The sequence below is a fragment of the Molossus molossus genome, unplaced genomic scaffold (assembly GCF_014108415.1).
Source record: "Molossus molossus isolate mMolMol1 unplaced genomic scaffold, mMolMol1.p scaffold_m16_p_23, whole genome shotgun sequence".
Classification (NCBI taxonomy): domain Eukaryota; kingdom Metazoa; phylum Chordata; class Mammalia; order Chiroptera; family Molossidae; genus Molossus; species Molossus molossus.
Genome location: NW_023425359.1, coordinates 18,837,212 through 18,861,212, shown reverse-complemented (window position 1 = coordinate 18,861,212; position 24,001 = coordinate 18,837,212). Strand labels below are relative to the sequence as shown.

The 24,001-nt window shown below is 40.9% G+C and overlaps 1 protein-coding gene across 1 annotated transcript in view; it reads left to right on the top strand.

The window, feature by feature from the left end:
* Window positions 1–24,001, top strand: part of SPATA17 (spermatogenesis associated 17) — an 89,003-nt gene that overhangs the window by 30,599 nt on the left and 34,403 nt on the right. The window contains exons 6-7 of the mRNA XM_036277730.1: window positions 5,014–5,137; window positions 20,876–21,073. Coding sequence (XP_036133623.1) covers window positions 5,014–5,137; window positions 20,876–21,073 — 322 coding nt within the window. The remainder of the gene's footprint in view (window positions 1–5,013; window positions 5,138–20,875; window positions 21,074–24,001) is intronic.

The following is a 24,001-nucleotide window of genomic DNA, read 5'->3' as shown; positions in this document are numbered from 1 at the left end:
GAATAACTTTTTTTTTTCTATTTTTGACATCTGTCCACGTTGGCCATATCTTTAGTTTGTTCATTCCTCCTTATCACTGAGTAGTATTTCACTGTCTGGATTTGTTTGTCCATTCATGTGTGGAAGGGCATTTGGGTTATTTACAGTTTTAATTATGAAGAAAACTGCTGTCAACATTCTTAAACATATGAGTAAAATAAAATGAAGCCAACACATTTTAAATGAGAGACAGTGTGATTTTTGAGAGAATGTAAAGTAAATAAGATCTTGCTCTTTTTTCGTATGAAATGGAAACTTTACCTACCTCACCTCTGAACTCCACCCCAAACAAAACTTCGGTAGCTTGATCCTCCTCCACAGCTGAAACACTGGCAAGACAACCAAGGAGAGTCCAGCTGGTATGGCTCAGTGATTGAGCATCGACCCATGCACCAAGAGGTCGCTGGTTCGATTCCTGGTCAGGGCACATGCCCAGGTTGTGGGCCTGATGCCCAGTGGAGGGCATGCAGGAGGCAGCCAATCAATGTTCTCTCTCATCGATGTTTCTATCTCTCTCTCTTTCTTCCTCTCTCTCTCAATAAAGGTGAAAATTTTAAGCCCATTAAAAAAGAAGATAGCTGAGGAGAGAGACATATGCCTTGGTCTACCTTTCTGCAGAAAGGCCCTCTGGCTAGGCCTCAGTCACCACCTGTAAAGCCATTTCATTTCACAAAGAACAGGAGCCTGGTTAATAACACCTGCCTCTTGCCAACCTCAGCAGAATGTTTTGGGGATGGATTAATGTCTGTGAAGTGCTTGGAGCTTCTATAAAAACACACAATGTAAATACATGTTGCTATTATGCCTATTATTATACTTAGCTCAGTGCCACTCTCAATTATTTAACATCATTTATGTTATATAAAATTTTACTTTCGTTTAGAGAAACTATCCAGAATAGTAAAAAGAAAATAATTTTACAGTGAAATATGTGCATATTTTCAGAAAGAATACTGTACAAAAGAATTCTGTACAAGGAAGTTTATTCAAAAGAGCCAGAAAAAAAAAGAAGAAAATGATTTTCATGAATGCTCTTTTGAATAGAGTCTTATTGCTTTTTAAAATCATGCAAAGTAGGCAAATGAAATAATGGAGCAATTGGATGATCTCTTTTTATGATCAGAGTGAAGTCATGGTGTTGTAATTTTAGAACATTGACCATTATTATCTTTTTTTACTTTTTTCATTCTGAAAATATCTTGTCTATAGAGTACAACTTTGCCAGCATTCCCTTCAGAGAGCCCTTCGCCCATGGTTGGGAAGACTTTCTTCTAGTCTGAATGCATCTCTCCCTTTGCTGTTGAGGGACCAGGTCTACCAAAGACAGTGAGAGATTCTTATGAGCAATCCAGCCTTGTTTATCACACTCTCCTCTGTCCCAACTCTCTCTTTAGTGAAAGCATGCTCACTACATTTCCCAACTCCAGTGCTGCCATATACATGAAACATTTTCTGATCCTGTAACCAGAAGCAAGCTCTCTGAACTTATTCTATCTGTAGTCCAGTGATTCTGTCTATAGTCTAGTGACTGTCTATAGTCTAGTAATTCTGTCTGTAGTCTAGTAAATCCGTCTATAGTCTAGTGATTCTGTCTATAGTCTAGTGACTCTGTCTATAGTCTAGTGATTCTGTCTGTAGTCTAGTAATTCCGTCTATGGTCTAGTGATTCTGTCTGTAGTCTAGTAATTCTGTCTGTAGTCTAATAATTCCATCTATAGTCCAGTGATTCTGTCTGTAGTCTAGTGATTCTGTCTGTAGTCTAGTGATTCTGTCTGTAGTCTAGTGATTCTGTCTGTAGTCTAGTGATTCTGTCTATAGTCTAGTAATTTTGTCTATAGTCTAGTGATTCTGTCTGTAGTCTAGTGATTCTGTCTGTAGTCTAGTGATTCTGTCTGTAGTCTAGTGATTCTGTCTGTAGTCTAGTGATTCTGTCTATAGTCTAGTAATTTTGTCTATAGTCTAGTGATTCTGTCTGTAGTCTAGTGATTCTGTCTATAGTCTAGTATTTCTGTCTATAGTCTAGTTATCCTGTCTGTAGTGTAGTTGTTCTGCCTAGAGTGTAGTTGTTCTGTCTATAGTCTAGTTATTAGGTGTTTTGTCCTGTCTATAGTCTACCTGTTAGCTATTTTATTTGCAAAGCCATGTGAATGGGGCACAGAATCTTCTGCATACTATTGCTTGTATCAGGATAACCACAGCTTGGTGTGGAGTTGGAGGACCTGCAAAGCATTTGTTATTTAGAGTAGGACATCTCATCTCTTAATGTGTTTCCGTATTTTTAAAATATGGTAACTAGTGATACCTATTTCATATATGTCACCAGATTGTTTTCTTTAGAATAGAAATAAGAAATACACATGAAATGACAATAACCTAAAATTATTTGGAAAAATTTGAAGTATTCTAAAAGTACTGGCTTTAAAATTCCATGTATAATAAAAAAGAAAAGAAAAGAAAATTTTAATAATTTTGTAGGGAATCCTAGTTAAAATGATTTGCATCATTTAATCTTTAATGAGATCATATTTTTATTACATTGTTTATACTGAGCCAAATCTTCATCCCTATTGATATAACAAAAACTTGTATATCAAGCATAAATCATTTATTTGCCTCTTCCTACTTGGTCATTTGACAAAGACTTCTGGACATAAACATAGCTGCAGCGTTCAGTATATTTGTACACTCTCAAGTAGGGCAATAAATCAGGAATGCAGGATTGATTCTTGCCAATAATTGTATGAATTTATTAAATTAATTACTTTGTGTTTTTGCGATTACCCCAGGTTTATTTTTCTACTGCTTGCTCAAATTTGGATCTGTTATTAGGGCTTCCCAGTTCCTTCTGGGTCTATTGTGTGTTTCCTTTGTACCGGAAACGGACATTCTTCTGCATCTCTCTCGGTTTTAGCTTTCCTCGCCAAACTCCCCAAGTACACACCATTTATATTTTACATTTCCACATCCCGAAGGTGGACTGTTTTTACTACTTCAAGTAATTTATGGTTTTGATTTTGTGTCGGGACCTATGTACTTCTTTGTGTCTTACCTGTTCGTGTTGTGTTCGTTATATTGAGCCTTTTTTTCTTTCTTAGGTAAGACCTCTCCATAGTCATTAAATCATTTATAAAGCACAAAGTTCTTTGCAGATATATTAATTTTTTGTTTGTGATTGCTCAGAAAGTGACTGTACTTATCTTTGGAGGCACATAAATTGGTCGCGTGCATAGCTGAGTAATTAACCTGGTAGTGGCAGTTTACAGGTTATTTTAAATTACCTTAAAGACTTGTAAGAGGAATTATAGAAGAATTATTTATTGTTTCCATAACATAAAAAGTGAAGATGAAAATTAATCATCTATTCGGTTTCTTATATAACACATTATTATTTTTTTTCCTGGTAAAAATCCACATTTATTCATAAGTAACTGCCTTGAAATTTGTACCTTAAGGACAAAGAAAGGTCACCAGTCCCTCTAACTCCTGGTTCTTTGTCAAAAAATGGACACAGTTAATGAGGTTTGTTTGGTACAGAACAAATTCTCAGACACAGATAGAGATCCTTTCAATGGAAACAAATTTGTTTGGCTTTACCAGGTTACTTAGCGATTAATAATAGCCTTGAGGTGCAGGTCAGACAGGTCGTTGTACCAGCTTGCCAGCACAATCTAAATGTGCCGCCAGCCCGGCTCTGTGGGCGCCGCAGCCCCCCAAATACTATGCATAAAGTAAAACGGGCTATTTTCTGACTTCTTTTTTCATATTAATAAGCAATTTTCAAGAGAAGGGTGGCAAAATGAGGGCCATGCCACTCCAAGTAATTCATTTATTTTGCAATTTAATCTTATGTTGAAAAAAAATTGCTGTGCTGCGTGGCATAGCGTGGTGATTTTTAAACGTCAGTGTGTTTCATAAGTAACCTTGTATGAAGTATGTACTAGGAGCCGGCAACAGAAACTTGCAACAGAAATATTCCGAAACACTGAAGGAAAAATGAGAATCTTTTCTTCTTTTTAGAATTACCTCCTCCACTTTCCCCTGGTATGTTTGAGACTCAGGATTCACTCAATATTTTACTTATAGATCTAGACAGTAAGTTACGGATCTATTTTTTTTTTTTAAGAATAAAGTCCGATTTCAAAACATTATCTTAATAGAAATAGTTAAATTTGTTCTATTAAAATAAAGGACAGGTAATCAGAGAAGTTATTTTATTTTTTCATATTTGATAACATACTCTATCCAGAGGTGCTTTTTACACAGTATATTTTAAAACCGTATGTTTTGCTTCAATTTCTTAGATACACACACGTAAATGATTTAAAAGTTTCATTATTTTAATGGAATTTATTATACTTAAAAAGCCATGAACTTATTCACATAGTTTAGCTTTTATTCTGATTTTCTATATAATTGGACAAAATGTCAACCTTTCAAGCGCAGGATAATATATGTAATTGTGCTGCTATTATTTGAACTGTTAACAGAAATAAACTTATAATGAATTAAGCATATGTATAGAGCCCATCCCGCTTTTTAAATTAGCCCACTAGTTAGTATACAAAGTACGTGATTAGAGACTTATGAATAGAAAATCAAAATGTAAAGGAAATCAGGAGATCAAATCTTTTCTTGGGATATTTAGTATGTCGGAAATAGTTCATCTTCAGCCGAAGAAATTAATATAACAATTCACTGACTTTGCATTTGCTATAGTTCCTCAACTACTGGATTCATTATAAGATATGGATACTTGATTTTACAAATTTAACCACTGAAAAATCACTTTAAATGCCTTTCAAAGATTGCAGGATCTCCCTCTAATGTGCAGGTAAGAATAGATCACACCTCTGACTTTGATGGATGCGGACGACGGTCGTCTCTCAAAAAACCTACTCGATTGTCATTAGTGAAAGAATTGAGATGTAAGCGGGCTGTTAGCATCGTAAGTAACCGCAGACCGTTCCGATGCAGGGAGGCCCTGGACGAGTTTGCAGAGATGAAGGAAAGAGAGGAGGAGAAGGCCAGCCTGGAGAGGGAGGAGAAGAAAAGAGATTACCAAGCCAGAAAGATGCATTACCTCCTCAGCACAAAGCAGGTTGGTCTACCTGTCCCTGACAGCTCCCGTAAGCCGCCGGGCCCGGGCCTGACAGAGATAAACTAGCAGCCTGAATGGGACATGACTAGTTGAAAGATATCACAAAGACACGACTTCGCGTTCAATTCCGCGCTGCGCTGCAGGTGCACGCAGGCTCGGGGACTCGCCCGTGACAGCGGCCGCGGGCGGACAGGCCCCAGGCAGCGTGTGACCCCCACCCCCACCCCCACGATAACAACACGGAGGGCTTAACCTCGCTTTCCAGGCCCATTCGCAGCAGCTCCCGCCGTGTGAACTGATCAAGAACTCACACGCTATTAAGCCGCATAGCCTTCAGGTGTCTCGCTCCCGTGTTCGGGGACAGCTTTGATCAGAAGTCCTCCAGCAATTCCACCTCCACGGAGAAAAGGAAATGTGGAATTCGGGATACTTGGGAATTTCTTTTCTTAGAGTTGGTCAAATCGCAGGGCCCCGGATCTAGCTAGGTCTGCTAAGGAAAAGCGCATCGTGTGTAGAATATTCTGCTCACAAACAGGGTTTGGAAAAAGCATGACTTTGAGGGTCGAGGTGTCTTGCGACTGACTTGAGCTTTAGGCCAGAAATAGCAATTTCTGAGTTTTTCTTCTGGGCCTTCAAGTCCAGTCTCGGAATTCTAGCTGCAGTCACATGTGATGTTTTTGGAGGTGCGCAGGTCCCAGGGGTGTAGGGTGCGATCTGAGACTTGGCGTCATCCTTAGGGGCATCCAAACCCCAAAACATTGGGGACTAGGTCGGCCGAGCCTTTGCAACACACCCATCCTGCACCTTCGCCTGTATTTGCTCGTCTGAACAACAGTACTTGGCAGTAAGGACTCTCTCAGCGTTTACTTAGCTTTGCAGAGCTCGGTTATCTTCATTTAACAGGCAAGGACTCCGAAACTCAGAGATAATTCAAAGATCATTTTAGAAATAAAAAGTCAAAGTGTTTCTACTTTTTATTATAAAATCCATAACAATGTAAAAATGTCAGCTGTGGGGTGAGATACATTTTTTTTTTTTAAATATAGAAATACAAGTCAACAATACTTTTTGGCAAAAATGCTTTTGTTTTTTGTTTTTACTTTAGTTGCTGGCAGTTTGCCTTAGAACCTTTGGGAACAGTTTTGCTCTCGAGGCAAACTTTTTTTTCCTGGTAATAAAATAGAACATTGATGTCATTCTTCTCTCATCTGTTTGCCTCGGTCAGGGAATTCGTTGTGCTGACAGATGGCACTGGAAATTTCAAATGTTTTATTTCTTCTAGCCACCAAATTTGTTTTACTTAGCTATAAATCATTATTTTTCATCATAATATAAAAAGGGTGAATTTTAAAACTGATATTACAAGTCACAATTATAAATCGTCTTCACCTAAGCAAAAAGAAAAAGAAATTAAAAAGCAGTATTTTATCTTCACCTAGACAAAAATATGCAGCACTAAGATTTAATAAAAATCAGGAATATAAATCTTTACTTTAAAATGTGTCCGTTAAATACTGCAATTAATACACTCTTTAGTGCCCATGCTGTACCTGATGCTGTACTGGGACCTGTAACTGTGTGATTCTTAACCACAGAAGCAGCGTGCAGTCTGTTTCCAAACACTTTTATTTCAGAAGGAAATTGACAGCTTCCCATTACAGCGCATATCGGTGGCGACTGAAATGAACCACCATTCATGTCTATGACTTTACTGATCCCACTTACTGCCTTGTTGATTTTAATAAAAGACTCGACTCTTTCAAACCTGAAGAAGACTCAGAATGAAGGACACACGCTTGAGGCCAAGGCTGGGTGCTGACTTGCTCGGCATGACTTGGCTCCTGGGGCGAAGTTCAGCTGCAGACGCGACGTTCCCGGAGGCCAACGCTACAGAGTAACCTTCCTGCTCGTTTTAAGAGTTTTTTAAAAATGTGTTTCAAATTACCTTGGATGTATATTGACGTACAAAGGCAAAGCCAAGGATGAATTGAGGATTTATTTTGTGATGCTGGTGTCAGTTTTGACTCTCAACTCACGCAGACGTTTGAAAAGTTACTGAATAAATCCTCAAGTGTGAATAATTTTATAAGAAGTCTATCAGGATAAGACACGTTTTGTTAACCTGCTTAAAAGAATAATTCTAATCGCATTTTAGCAAGGAGAGGAACACTATTTGATTGATGATTTCGATAATTCAGACATGATTTTAGTCTAGTTTGTAGAAAACTAATTTTATATCAAACTTTCATAGCTCTCTAATAGAGATGAGTAGAAATAAAACATTAATTTGGACAAATAATGCATCAGAAAAGGTGAATATTTTTGTAAGCCAACATTATATTTGTAAAGTCAGACCTAGAAAATAAATGAGATCACGTGTTATTTAATGTGTTAATAATTTTAGGACAATTGTGCTGATCTACTGACATACTCACATGCTAGGACAGTTTTAAAGTCAGTTTTAAGCTTATTTTTAGTACAAATCCAATGTATATCTTAAAGATTCTAAAATATATTACTTTTACTGATATTATCTCACCCTATGCAAGCAAATTGTTAGCAGAAGTAGAAATCACACAACGAAATAATTAATATTGCGAGTGAATTAATAGGCCCCTCAGGATTTTATTAATTAAAAAGTTCCAGTCGTATTAAAGCACCTTTTGTATATGTTTATTTCGATCAGAAAGCTGAACGTGGTTGACTTATTTGCATAAATAATCAATCATGATTTACTAGTAGTAATAAGGTTAATTTGTTGCTACAGACATAATAGGATTAGTCAATTATATTTCCTAGAAAATACTACTTGCTATGCACACCATCACCTGTAAAACAGGATTGGGTTTAGTGCCCTTATTAAATGAACACATCAAAAAGTGTTTGTCCCTGTAAAAGTTTTATGAAAAGAAAGCTAATTTTAGTTGATTTGAATAAGTAAAATGCAAACATTGCCTCCATTTGTAAATTTAATTTATCTTTCTGCAAAGATTGATTATTTAATAAAGTTATTTATTTTGATTCAGTAACCAGTCAAACTAAATCTAACACATACAGGACATATTCCCTTTGAAGAAAATCTCATTTGCAGATTTGTTTTATTCCAGAGAAACTGACTTTCATTCCCTTGTCCTTGTTGTTGGGTAATAAATTATGTTGTCTGCTCCACCTACTGGTAGGCGCATGCAAAGGCCTATTGTTGGATTTGTGGAAAGATGCTGTCCCCAAAGTGTTGCCAGAATTTCCAAAGAGCCTCCTGGACATCAGCAGAGTCGCAGATGCCAACGAGAGACTCAAGACCTAAGTCATAAATAGTTAATATTGAGAAATATACACCAGTACACAGAGTTACACACATAAACAGTTTCCTGGTTCGTGAAAATAACACCGTTTTTATTTCAATCTGCTAATGAAAAAGTATACATTAATACAAGAAAGATGAATTCAGTATATCACTGCCATGCGTATTTTATTTTAGTCATGGCATTTAGTAGTTTATGCATATTCGAGTTAAAGCCAAAATGAAAATTTATAAATGGAATTGAAGTTTTGTGGAAATAATTTTCACGCTCTCTCTTATAAAACAGGTTTCCAGTGGTTTCCCTGTAGTGAGTAGTGGAAGTCCTCCTCTGGACACTGAGAGCAATTTTTATCATTTATGATTCTTTGAAAGGTTAATGTTAACTTGATTTCAAATCATTTTTTTTGAGAGAAACAAGTGGCTTCAGCTACTCTTTTTACAAATTCCTATCACATCTGTCTACAGAAAGGAAAAAGGTACACTTGATATACCCAAAATTAATTGGTAGTCTGTGGATGTGGACAACATGTTTCTAAGACAATTCTTGTAAAGTATAAAAAGGTACAAGAAATATAGCGAGTCTTCCAAAGCACGGGTTGCTCTCAACTCTATCTTCGCAGTGTTGTAAGTGGGGTGACTCTAGGTCTCACATAAGTACACAATATGATTGCTTAGGTTTCATCTGAGGCACTGATGTCACAGAAAAATGGGGGCCTTTCAGTGTGCACCTGCCTCTGTGTGTGTGCGTGTGGTACGTGTCATTGTATATGTGGTGTCATTGATTAGGAAGTGTCTTTGGAGAGTCTTCCCATAAGGCATTGTCATTAGGCAGTGGTACACCACAGCAGCGGCTAAGGAACTCAGGTGTGATGTTAAAACATATCCCTGCAAGACCTCTTGATCCTTGTCGCAAAACCACTTCCTTGACTTCAGAACATTCATGTCATTCCTTCCTAGTTTGTAGGTTGGGCCATGTCTCTCTCTCTCTCTCTCTCTCTCTCTCTCTCTCTCTCTCTCTCTCTCTCTCTCTCCTGTGATACACATACAAAGGAGGCATGCCTTGATGCCAATGGCTGTCAAGAGTCCCTCTATGTCCACTGTATTGAGTCATGTGTCTGTGATCTTGTTCTGCTGCCACCTGACTTGGGGCCATCACGTGACTCCTTGCTTAGCTCTCTGGCCTTTTTCTTTATGTGCTTCTTTTCCTTTATCTGTCTAAATCAGTCTTTAGTTTGATCAATAATTCTGAGCTAGTCCTGGTTGTCCAAATTTTCTTAAATCTTTGGCTCTTTTTCACTTTTCGCCTAAAATCACCAGCTTCTAAATGAACCCTAAATTGACATTCTTTCTGTTCCGTCTTATGCCCTTTGACCCACTTTAATAATGGAAAGTTAACTAGTGCCTATTTATATTTCTTTTTATAAAATTAGTATTGTAGGTAAGTTCATTATAATCAGTTCTATCATTTTCGTATTGACTAGAGAAGACTGAGTTTTCTGTGGTTCCTTGTGATATCACTAACTATATTTATACCATGATGAAATCCAAAACTTAGAGATACAAGGAAGTTATACCACTGCTTGAACTAGAGCTGATGAAATAATTGGGACTGTAATAGTTTTATAGATTTAAAGAAATATTATTATTATAACTACTTTTCTATTTTCAGAATATTTTGGGTTGGGACCAGTTACAAGTTAGATCCTGAAAAAAATGATAATAATCAAGAGGTAAAGTTGTCAGATCATGATTTAGTCTAACTCTTCTGTGACCTTAATGACCAAATCAGCTACCTTAGTCAGTGTTTGAGGATCTTAACCCTTGATTTCATTAAATCACTGTTAAGAACATAAGTATGTCTTAACTTTTGAATTTAAGGTATAGTCCAGCACAACAAATCATCTCTGAACTTAAAATTTATGCAATAGAAAATACTTAAATATTGTAAAAGACATAGAAAATTTGTTCATTAGTCTATGTATTTATCACAGTCACAGAGGAAACATAAATAGAGGAAGTACAATTATTTACTATAAAAATATATAAAATAGTTAATGGCGGAAGTGAGGCATGATATTTTCTAAAGCACTATTATAGAATAGTCAGGGTGAAACTTCACTGAGACAGGAAAAAGAGGTGATGGGTTTCTAAAGAGCCCAATACATGCACCCCCTTTTTTCCTGCCTAAGTTCAGAGGAAGTTGAAAAACAAATGATAGAAAAAATAAATACATGTAGATCAAAAGTATTAGTGTTATTAGTCATGCGAGCTGGACTGGAAATTTACATCTGAAGCAATGATGAGCTTCTACTTAATTCCACAGTTAAATCTACCTCGAAGTCATAAGCAAAGCAGGAAGACCGCATCTGTCCTTGCAAATCTTAAAGCAAGTGGGAGCAAAGGACATTTATTTCCCGTAAGCAGAAATCGCGAAATAAGCATGGACCCAGAAAAGGTGGGAGAGGACCTGAGGAGCTTAAAGCCGTAGGTTTAACCAGGCAGAAGGAGACCTTAACCTCTAAGTCCAGGGAAAAAATCAGTGTAGGATCATTTTTGTAGAGAAGCTTGGAGGTTGAAGTAGTTAATGTTTGAGGATCTCATAATTCCGGTTGATCTGAAATAATCCTGAGAAGCATCAGAGCAGGAGGGTGTAGAGTGGCACTTTGGCCCAGCTGGTCTGAGGTCCACAGTACGTGGTATTCCAGGCTGCCAGGTTGTCTGGCCGGTTCCGGCGGCAGTCAGCGGCTGGAGCTTGGAGGCATGCGGAATAAGAACAGCAACAGCAGCGAACATTTATTGATGCTCGCTGGGAGCTAGGTGTTACTCTCGCTGCTTTTTATGAGTTACCTCCCTTAATGCTCATACACCACCCTATACGTGGACTGTTGTTATCCTCGACTTACAGACGAGGCACAGAGCGATGAAGTAAGGAGCCCAAGGTCAATGTTAGTATGTGATGGTCTGGCTTCACAGTCCACATTCACAAGAATGCCATGGTACTACCTTTTAAAAAGTTTGCATGCATTGGGTACCAACTTAGTGTTAGGCACCGTTCAGCATGTCTTAGCTGTATGAAGTCTTCATCAGCCTATTGAGGTGGAGCCAGTGTCTCAGAGGACAGAGCCGTGGATGGTGAGGTTAAGCTATGCAGGTCGTTGCGGTAATAAGAAGTGGAGTTGGGGATTCAGAGGTAATTCATTAACCACTAAGCTACTCTGCATAGAATGGATTCCGGTTTGGGGGACAGCCAACTGGATCCTGCAGGATGGTGGATGTGGGGGACTGGAATAATTAAGATAATCAATCAAGGGACTCGGATAAGGAAGGGGAAAAGAGATGGCAAAAAGGTGACAATAGGGAAAATCTCGAGGGGTCGATCAGCTTGAGATCTTTGGGAATGAATCTTATGATTGGCAAGAAGAAGAATGTGAGAAAATGGATGCACTAGAAAATGGTGGTAAGAGGGTAAGATATTGGTGGTTGAAGTTATTGAATTAATAACAGCCGTTCTGAACAATGGAGTGAAGAGGGTGTGGCTAATGTGTGCAAAGGCGAAGGTCAGTGCAGGTGGATGGAGTCAGAGGAAGTGACACTACACTGTTGGGATGGGCTGTGCATCTACACACAGAATCACCTAAAATTACCCCAGAACACACACGGTTATCCCACACAGCGAGTCCGTGTGGGACTACCATGAAGACGGACCGGAGATGTTCAGATGGCAAGGAGACAAAAGAGACTGACTTGGAGATGACACGGGGGGACCGAGATCATGCAAATCTACCCCTGGTCACTGGGACACTGTGCTCAGCAGGACTGTCACAGAGCCCGTGTTCTAGAGAAGAAGGAAGCTTCGATTATAATAATAAAAACATAGGGAGTGGATTTATGGCAAAGTTGGGGACATAGGGAAGTTGTTGGGCACGGTTGGGAGACCGGTCCCACAGGTGAGGTTGAGAGGTTTATAAACAAGGGAATCAGAAGCACTGGGGGAGATGAGGACGAGTATTCCAAGGGATATAAAGGAGAGCTATGATTCATTGGTTACAAAATTATCTGGGCATGAGCAATTAGACCGAAAAGCAAACATAAATACTTGCTCTATCCAACGAGCTCCCATTGTTGAGCTATTTAAGTAGCTGTGCCGACTCTTTATTTCAATTAGCACAGTGATGATTCAGTAGACCAAAAATGACTTGGAGCTTTAAAGGAACGACTATTTCCTCTAATTCTGAAAAATGAAAAAATAAAATAAATGAAAACGTGTGAAACAACCCAGTAGGACACCCAGAGAGCCGGAGACTAAACTGTGATTCATTTGAGACCAACTCAGTTTTTTGATCAAAATATTTTTATTGACCAACTTTTTGTTTGTTTGTTTTTTGTTTTTTTATCCTCACCCGAGGACACTTGCATTTATCCCCAGATAGAGTGGAAGGGAGGGAGGGAGGAAGAGAGAGAGAAACATTGACGTGAAAGAGACACATCGACTGGTTGCCACCCACACGACCCCAACCCGGGCTGAGGACAAACTGCAACCGAGGTACGTGCCCTTAGTGGGAACCGAACCTGGGACTCTCTGGTCCGCAGGTCGACGCTCTAACCGCTGAGCCAAACCGGCCAGGGCAAAATATTTTGATCAACCAACATTTTTGTTTAAATCACTTTACCCCTCATTACCTTATGGCCAAATTATGTGACCACTAGAGGGCTGGCCAGTTTGCATGGTGATAACAGATGACAGACTTGTGAAGCACCATGGCCTTTGCTGGGCTCCCTACCGTCACGTAGACCAGAGCTCAGTGTGAACATCCCAACCACTCAGCTCAGTGGTCACGAAGCGGCAGGTGGAGTCGGCACCTAGTAGGTGCTGATGAATAACCTCCGTGCAGCAAAGCGCAGGTTTGCAGAACCAGCCTGTGAGACAGAGCTCAGCCATCTGAAAACGAGGTGGCCCCACAGCCGGACTCGCTCTGGCCAACCAGAGGAAGGCGCAGGGCGCTGTCCCTGTACGTTGGCAAAACTTAAAACCGGCTTCCTCCTGTTTGCTGAAAAAAATCCCCCTGCGAAGGCTCCTGGGAAATCAGTGTCTTGCAGAGCCCGGGCAACGCGGGAGATCACGTTTGACAGATGCGCCCTCCTGTTGCACATGCTCTTTCACAAAAGAAAATTTTCCTTCCGTCGCCTGTTTCTGCAGTGCCGAGTATTTTTCTTTTAGCCATTCATTGTCCTGGACATCATCTTTCGAACCCAACTATAAAATCATTGTCGAATCAAACATCTGTGGAAGGAACCAAGCAAAAGAAAGATTTCCAGAGGGGAGGAAAAGGCGTTCACTGGAAGGGTTAGGGGGATGGCAGTCAAGAAACGTGTTTCCGCCCGGCCCGCATGCTCAGTGGTTGAGCATCGACCCCTGCACCAGAAGGTCGCCGGTTCGATTCCTGGTCAGGGCACGTGCCCAGGTTGTGGGCCTGATCCCTAGTGGGGGGCATGCAGGAGGGAGCCAATCAATGTTCTCTCTCATCGATGTTTCTATCTCTCTCTCTCAAATCAATAAAGAAAAAAATATTTAATTAAAAAAAAAAGTGTTTCACCAGTTTTCTTCTCTCTTCCTTAGAGCAGGGGGACTTCATTCCTGTGCATAATAAACCAGTTTGGAATGTGTGTGAATTGTGTGTTTGAGGAGTTTTTAAATCACTGTGGATGGAATTGGAGTTCACTTCGAACGCTCTACCGAAAATAACCCTTGATCAGGTCACCCAGGAATCTCCTGATAAGAAACCCACGAGGCTTCCGGGAGATTCACATACAGTTCATCACACCTGTGATCCAGAGACCCCCTGTGGTCTCGGCCATACGCTGGTCAGCTCTTTGGGTCTGGCCCTTGCTTCCCAGTCTCCTTCAGTAATATCTTGTTCATGCCGATTCCACGCGGGACTGCTTGTAGTTCATGACATCGAAGTTATTTAAAGTTTGTTTCTTTGCCAATCTTGTCATTGTTTTCTGGGAATGTCTCCCCCAACCTTACACGCCAGAGGAATCCCATCTCGTCGTTCATGACGCTGCCCAACACCGGGCGTGCGCACCGCACAGTCTGTTCTCAGCGAGGGCGTAGCCACAGCAGACTGATCTCCGTCTTCTACAGTCATTTGTGTGCTGTCGGGGCTGGGCGTCAAATGGACAAGCAGCAGTCAAAGCCAAATGTGGAGGGATGGTCAAGATAGCAGAGCGGATGAGGTCAGCGACCCTGACGTGGTGGCGGTGGTGGGACAGGCTGCAGGAGTCACCGGAGCCAAGAACACAAGCGACTTCATCCAGTTCTCGGAGGGGTCACTGAAACTGTGACCTGACACTTATAGATAAAGAGATAAAGGCACTGTTTATTGGGGAAGATTTCCCAGCGTCTCCCCTATGTGCAACATTTCTCAGAAATCTATCTTTCAGAAGGCAGTGTGGCTAAAGGGACATCCTGAGTGAAAATTTTAAAGACAGAGAGAGAGGGTGATCCTGTCCATCCCCAGGCCGTCTGAGGCATCACGATAGTGCCATATTTTGGAAGGCTCAAAACAGCCCCCACTTAATGTTCCCCCCTCGCATTCAGGGAGTCCCGACGTGATGTCTGCCACAGTAACAGACCCTGCTCCTGCAGAGGTCACTTGTCGCCTTCTAATTACCATCCAGTCCTGCCTCCTCGGTCCCCACGCCGCCCCACCTCTCGCTGGCTCCTGACCCCGCTGACCTCCCCCATGAAGCCGTCTTCTGTGCGTGCTGCGCCCTCCCTCGCCGGTGGCTCCGAGTGTCCTTCAGGAGTCCTCTGCCCCCACTGTTCTCCACACAGGCACACCTCGCTTTGGTTGCACTTTGCGGATACTGTGTTTCCATCGTGGGTTTTTTGTTTTGTTTTGTTTCATTTTTTTTTTGTTGTTGTTGTTACAAATGGAAAGTTGGTGGCTACCCCCAGCAAAAAAGATCACAACTCTGTGAGGGCTGGGGAGCTGGTGAGCATTTTGTAGCAAGACAGTATTTTTTAATGAAGGTGTGTACATTGGGTTTTCAGATGTGAATTGGGGTTTTAGACCTAGGCTATTGCACACTTAATAGACTACACTATGCCTAAACATAGCTTTTAAGTTCACCAGGAAGCTAAAAGGTGCCTGCGAGTCTTTTTATGGCCACGTTTGCTTCACTGCGGTGGCCAGGGACCCGTCCTGCGTCGGAGATCTTGTACAAACACGCTGCCGAGACTTTCCCTGGGTACCTCCATCCTCTCCCTCGGCTCCCACCCGTGTCACACCTTCCACTATTTTTACTTGAAAGCACAATTGTCAGCCTTGACCTCTTTCCTAAGTCCCCGACCTCTTACCCTCTACACCGGACCTTGTAACCGGGATGATTTGTGGGAAGCTCAGAGTTAATGATGCCAAATCGGAGAGTAGTTTTCCTACACAACTGCTCCGCTCTCTGCCTCCTTTGCCTGGGTGCTGGACTCAAGCTCTTGTCGCCCCACCATCTCTACCTTCTTCCCAGTAAGCCCACGTTCAATGTCTTTCCACCCTGTCTCTAGAATGCCCTCGGGCCATGCCATCCAACGCCCACTGCTCGCTCTTCTCACCTCTGAATAACAGTCCGCGCCTCTGTGACAGACCTCTGGGCTGAGGTCCCTTATTCAAATAGACACGGACCGGTCGTCTGCCCCGAGCCAGGTCCTGAGATGAACATGAAGTCAGGGTCCCCAGCTTTCAAAGTGCAGAACTGAACTCACGCCCGGGCACATGGCTGAGATTCGATGGAGCTGGGCCAGGGCAGAGGTTGGTCAGCTGTGTTTCTCACAATCCCGAAACGACTGTAACGTGTCGCCGGAGGTGGGGACAAGCTGAAGCATTTGCTCCGATGGGGCTTACGTTCTCTAGAATTTGACCCTCACCCTTTAAAAACACTATTTCTCAGCAGAAGTAAAAGAAGAGGGAAAGCTTGTGTAGCCAGTAATGTTATTTTTTAATTTTAATTCTTGGTTTACCTAGGTAAGTTCTACATCAAATACCTTCTAGTGAATCCCTCGCGTTTTCCTTGAAAGTCTTCCTCCTCCCGGGGAGCCACATCTGAGGTTGGTGAAATGCACTGGGAAGGCACCCCTGCCCTGGCTGAGACATGGCCGTGTTCCTTCGTTCTCAGCAAGAGAAATGGAACCTGGAGTATCTTACTAAACGTGGGCAATGAGAGTGTGTGGACACTGTCTCCTAACAGCAGGGCAATTATCTGCTGAGTGGGGCTTGTGTAAATCCCCCGGTGTCCTGAGTCCTGATAATTATGATGAAGGGCACTGGGCAGCCCCCACCCCAGCCAATGCTCCCTTCTCCCTTCTCTGCCCACTTCCCCTCTGCAGCTACCGGAGAGCTTCACCTCGTCTGTGTTTGCTTTAGTATCTTATTTCTTCCAAGCATTTTTTTTTTAATCCTTACCCGAGGATACTTTTCCACTGAGTTGTTTAGATAAAACGGGAGAGAGGGAGGGAGGGAGGGAGAGAAACATCGATGTGAGAGATGCATCCATTGGTTGCCTCCAGCAGGACCCCGACCTGGTCTGGGGACCAAACCCACAACCGAAGTGTGTGCCCTTGACGGGGACTCGAACCCGAGACTCTTTGGTTCGTGAGCCAATGCTCTAACCGCTGAGCCAAACCAGCCAGGACAAAGAACCTTTTTTTTTTTTCTTTTGTCACGAAAACTTAGAACTCAAGCACATTTTAGACAGCCCCCCTTTTACGGCTGCTTCTCTCCCGGTATTGACAAATTCTGAGTCGTGGGGCGAGAAAACACTTTTTCGTCTGATTCCCTTTTTGTGCAATCAGCGACTCCTGTTTGCGGTCTCGTTATCCCGTGCAGAAGTAAAAGGTGAATTCTCCCAGAATAAGCTGTTACTTTGAAGTCATGAGAAATTGTGATTTCTCAGATGGTAAAATGTGAAATTGAAGCACTAATAAATGTGCCTTGGGAGTTACAGGCATACCCAATCGTGTTTCAAGTTCCTTTTCTGTCACAGGAACTTGTTTTAAAAGTAAACCTCAATAGCAAAGAGAAGAGGAAAAAATTAGACACAGCTTCCCCCAGGCAATTACAAAATAAAGGTCAGGTATGAGAGCGAAATGGCCATAAACACATTCTTTGTGAAATAAAACAGTAGATGCTCCCAAAGCAAAAAGTATGTCCGTTCGTTTTCAGATCAATTGCATTGTTAAAGGCCTTTCCCACATAATACTTAAGTATAAGAATAAGAATAAAAACTGGAATGGAAAGAGCCAACGGATAGATGGTTAGAAATATGGAATAGTTCAAAATATTAATGTAACGCTAAGGGTGACTGGGTAACAAATGGTACATTTGCTCGTTGCTCAACCTGACATAATTAATATTCTAGGTCATGCTTAAGTTCCCATGATGGAGGGTCTGAAGGGAGGAATTCAAGAAAAATATATATCTATTATATAACTCATTGCCTTTTTTTTTTTTTTTTTTCCTTCCTTTTGACGAGTCAGAATCATAGCCTTTAAAAAAAAATCTGTGGTTTCACACCTCATTTGCCGTATTCACTACTGGGCCACCAGTCAGCAGCCCGGCCCGATGCAAGGAGGTCAGTAAGAAGCTATTAGCTGAGTCCTCTCCTGAGATTTCCCGGGTCTTATTGAGTTGAATGTTAGCATGACAGTCCTGCAAATAACTCCGTTGTAGGCTTTTTTTTTTTTTTTTTAAACAGTTAGCAAAGATTTCCCCATAGTGCTGGTCACTCTAGAAAATTATTGCTGAGAATGAAGTCCCACAAGCTAGCTTGGCAGCAGCCCTTCCAAGCTGTGAAAAATGTGAAAACTGAAAAATATGCCCTGGTCCCTTAGGATTGACTTTGTCTTTTGTGGCTCATAGTAATATCTTTAGAAATCAACAACAAACCGTGACTCACCCGTGGCTTACAAATTATGAAACGTAGCAACTGGGCCAGTAGTAAGTTAACGTTGTTTTATTTACTTAAAGAATAATGCTTAAATGGATACTGTCTCAATCTAAATACATCAGCTATTTGCTTGCGGTAAGGATTGTGGGAGGGCTGGACTGTGTTTATTGGCGATGCTAACAAATTCATTAAATTAATTTCTAAACTATTGACACCTTGAAGATGTTAAATGATACATTTTAAATTCAATTAAAATATATTTTATATCTATGTTAGATTTAAATTGCAAAGAGAATACACATGAGGAGGTCTCCATATAGGTTGCAAAATATAATTTAAGAAAGCTATCATGTCTGTGGATCTATTTGCATTTTCCATCTAGCCTCTGTATACAGGTACATGCAAATGTGGGAGGGGCTCAAAGAAGATTTCTAACGGGGGCAACATTAATAGCTGGTGCAGTTACCCAGGTAGATAGACATTTTAAAGCATAATTATAATCTAGTTAAACTGTCTGTATTTTACTATTTTAATCTGTAAGCTTGTGGAAATGATATGCTGACAGGCTTCCTTTAATTAGATTATCACTGAACAGAATGGCATTTTCTTGTATCTCTGTCATAGACTTATATAGATTTAATTATATTTTTATGTCAGCCTAGTCTTTTTAATATAATATTTGGTTTTTTTCTCATTACAATGGATACATTCTCATCATAGAAAATCACCCTAAAAATTACCATCCACTTAAAAGTTACTGTCCCCTGAAAGCTATTTTGAGTATATATGTATGTTTTTTCCTTTATTAAGATCATTTAACTATCTGTTTATGTATCCATCTTGTTCTGCATTCAGTGTTATAGTGAGAGAATGTTAACATGACATTATAAATGGTGTACACAATTGTCTATAACGCTTTCAACACTGTTCTTTTCTTGTATAAATCAATTGCATAGGGGAGCCGGTTCAAAACATTTTTCAAATACTTAAATATATCTCCATTAGCTTCGTTTCATCTGATAAGATGCAGCCCCTGGTTATACAGGAAAAGCAGGGTTGTGGGGCGGGTCTGGGGTGAGTTAGTTCTAAGTCCCAGATCACAATGTGCTTGGCAGCGAATTAAAACTGGCATGTTACGAAAGACCGAAAGGGCATAATCTATAACTTCTTTGAAAGAAATGGACAGGATTTTGAAATAAAGTGCAAGTGTTTTACTAAGAACATTTAGGTGGCTTTGGAAAACGATAGTAAAATAGAGGCTTCATGAGCATTTTCGGAAGGACGCATTGTTATTCTAGAGAAGAAATCAGCCTCATTTTTAGTGTCTACTGTGTGACAAGCACTCTGCTGGCCCCGGGGACACAAAAGTACCCAACACAGGGTCCCTGTGCTCCTGATGCTTGCTGGGACCGAACACTGATTGCAGCCTGAGCCGGTGCAATTAGCTAGAGGTCAACACTCATTTAAGCGTTAGGCTGGAAACAGAAAATTTTCGGGGACAGTTTTTCAAAGCCAACTAACCTAACTAATCATAATACTCTGGGGCTGCCGATTCCACGAGGGGAATGCGTCCTCAGCATTAGTTTCGAGTGTCCACAAAGCAAACGAGCAAGCCATCCTCTCCTCCCACATGTAACTTTTCCTTACGGATGTGCATTTGTGTACACGAAAAGATACCCAAATGCGGTTCTAAACTCAGACACCACTGGGTTTTCAGAAAAGGACATCTGCTCAACTAGAATCGGACATTTGTCATATACACAGCTATCGAACCTCTGTGGCATATCAGGTGCTGTACTAAGGAAGGCTTGACTGTTTTGAGGCAGTGTGCCAAGGTCAATGACAAGGGTAAGGTGAGACTAGGGAAGCACAGCTTCTAACCACGTGGATTCAAAATACAGTACAGGATGCTATTTTGAATATGTATCTATATCTATAGGCATCCACTCTGCTTCTTATTTTAAAGAACTTAAAATAACTGCCATGTAATGCTACGGAATGAATAATCATTGAAAAAATCAAATGTTTATTGAGGGCATACTTTGCACTTGAAACTGGTCCGAGCATTGTGTATGTGGGTGTGTGAGAATGAATGTGTGACTTATAGATGTGGTTACATATGCAACCCACAGTTAATGGTAAGAATACAAAATGAATGAATGAGGTCCTTCTGTTTGCTTGTTTGTTTGTTTTTCTCATAAATACAGTCATATAAAATATACCCTGTGTGGCAGACAGAATCTATAGGTCAGAAGATTTGAACATGTTTCATCTTCAACATGAAGGATTCTGAAATGGCTGATCTGGAGTGGAGACCAATCCTGAGTGTGTTTTCGTCAAATTCTCTGACAAATCTGAAATCCACCTCCCGTTCAGGTCTAGAGTTGTCGTTCAAAACAGTCCTTCCACATACGAAACATGTTAGGGTGCGGCTTTATCTTCCCGTCACTCCATGGGAAGATTAAAGACAGAAATCACAATTCTGTTTCCTTCAGATTCCAGGCATCTACAACTCACCATTCCGAGAGCACCCTGACCCGTGGGAACTGCGGCTGCAGAAGGCAAAGCCTTTGACGCCTCCCAGACGTAAGCAGAAGCGCACCGTCCGCCTGGGCAGCTGGCTGGCTTGTACCAGCACCCGGTCCTTTCCGCGGTCCGAAGTCCTGCCGCCCATCCACAGGAAACAGTGTCAGGTACGCTCTGGCCGCGTCGGGATTCTTTCCGTGACTGTGTCCTTGCTGGTTTTCTGTTTGTTTGTTTTCATCCTCACCGAGGACATTTTTCCATTTTTTTGTTCAGATAGAGCGGGAGGGAGAGAGAGGAAGAGAGAGAGAAACATCAACATGAAAGGGACATATTGAGTGGCCACCACCCACACGACCCAACCAGTGCCGGGGACAAGCTGCAACCAAAGTATGTGCCCTTAGCGGAAACCGAACCGGGTCCCTCTGGACCGCAGGTGGACACTCTAACCGCTGAGCCAGACTGGCCAGGCTGTCCTTGCTGTTTTTAACGAAGTTATTTTGTATTGTCTTTGCGATCATACAAGAAAATTATTTTTTTAGAAGATCTAATTTTAAGAAATAAATATAAAGTATGTTGAAAACATATACCAAGGAAGTAATCCGGTGTTTCTTTGGTATTGAACTTGGATGTTTTGAGTGCGAAGTTAACACATAGGATTTTGGGCTAAGATCTAGCCTTTTATGAAAAATATTGTTGTAACAGTACTTGTTAGAACCTGTTGTTGCTAGAAAGATTTTATGTGCCCCGCCGGTGTGGCTCAGTGGTTGAACATTGACCCCTGCACCAAGAGTTGCTGGTTTGATTCCCGGTCAGGGCACTTGCCCTGGTTGTGGGCCTGATCCCCAGTGGGGGGCGTGCAGGAGGCAGCCAATCAGTGTTCTCTCCCATTGATATTGATATTTCTATTTTTCTTCTCCCTCTCTCTAAAAATCAATAAAGAGAAAAAAATTTTTTAAAACGATCTTATGTATTATCAAATATGTGTAACTTAACCTGTCATCTGATGACCCACATCTTTATATACAATAGCAAACATAATTTTGGTTTGAGTAATTTTAAAAGCATAAGTTGGGGAATTAGAGAGGGCCTGAAACAATGCAAGACTCAGTAGCAACGAGCCATCGTCACTGTGGACTGGACAGAGCAGGATTGGCAATGACTTCCTGGAGCTAATGGGTGGAACAGGATGTGTTGGGTGACGACTGTCACTGTCCTGGAAGTCCCAGAGAGCAAGAGTTCTATCATTCCCACCAACATTTTAAACAACTAGACAATTGCCCCCGGGTAGCATCAACCCAGAACTGTATTTATTTTGGTCCACACTGCCAGCTCCCGGGGCTCCTCCCTACTGGTTCTCTGCGCAGGCTTGTTCACCTCTTTCTGGAATCAGTGACCTCTTTCTGGAATCAGTGACCTCTCTCTGGAATCAATTATTGTGCAGCCTGATAGCTTCAGCCAACACAGGTCTTACCTCACAGTCTCTGTGGTCAGTGCTGTAAATGCAGCTTCGGTTAGTGCCTCCGACTCAGGGTGTTTCAGGGCGTTGTAGTCAAGGTGACAGCCCAGACTGATTTCACGTGAGAGAGGAGAGGGGGGCGACCCGTTTCCAAGGTCACGCATATGGTTGGGGGTTTGCATGGGTCAGTCCCTCCCCCGGTGGCCTCTGCGGTGCTCCGTGCTGAGGGAGCGAGAGCTGTCAGGACAGAAGCCACAGCCTTTTTAGCACTCAAGGTCACAAGCAACTTCCGGTTACTTCTCCCATATCCTGTTTGTTAGAAGTGAGTAAGTCCAGTCCATACAAGGGCTTGAATACTAAGAAGTGGGGTGCCTTTCAGAACCCCAGTCATTGGATCAACTGTGCAATGAGACAACCTGCATTCTATGCCATAAAAAAATAATTGTTGCTATAGTTCTTGGTGATGTTCGTATTTACAGTCTCTATAATTGGGGTCCTTAATTCCCTCGTGTATTTTTATCTCTCAAAACTACTATCTGATAATACTATTAACTGATTAATACTATTAACTGATCATTTATGCTATATTGTAGAAAGAGCTGTAAAAAATAGCTGAAAATCTATAAAGGTGATTTTCCCCCAGATCACCTTCTCTTTTTCCTCACCCCTGACTCATTTTTATAAGAAAATCTATTTATATCAATATTCATAATTACCTTTAAACAAATCTATTTATCCAAAAGAGACATAGAAGCTGAATGTATATATATACATGTATATACACATATATGAAATATATAATAAATATATATGAAAGACATATATAATGTATAATATATTAATAGTTATATATAATAAATGAAATATATAATAAAAGATATATAAATATATATCAAATGGGGATGTATATATATAAGAGATGTATATATATATATATATATATATATATATATCTTAATAGTGAACTTGGAATCATGTTACTGTATCTTTAAAAAATAAAGTTTCAATAAAAATTCATTAACTCCTTTCAAATATAGCAATCCTCCTGTCCAGCTGTGAAAAGTACTAGATGATACTTATTTGCCATTTGTGTTATTTACGGTCCATGACTTTTATGGTAACTGGTTCCTATTATTGGTTTCTATTAATGTAAAACATAAGTGAACATAAATGAGGCGTGAATCATTTCTTTTTATTAGCCCGGTCTTCACTCGGTGCAGGCAGGAACTCCAGCTGTGTCTTGTTAGGGATAACCTAGTTAAGGAAGGATAAGGAGTATGATTAGAAATCGTGGTCCCTTTCAGATCACTTCTCCCCTGCACAATAGTGGTGAAAAGAGAAAACAAGATGTAATTAAAGGCACAGCAAAATCTTGAGCCTGGTTTGTATTGTGCTTTATGTGGTACTAATTAATCAGGCAACCAGTGGATTCTAGTAACTGGTGTAAGTAACTACTAATTTAAAGGCAGGATATGTTGTGGATCACTTTCCACAGTTGCAGCCTCTGGACTTTGCTATGCATTTCTGTGGTTAAAAGGTTGCTACTGTGTCAAAGTGACTAAGCAATAAAATTTAGAATTTTAAATAAAGGACACGATTAAAAATACAGCCCCTCTATGTTTTTTGGGGAGGCACCAAT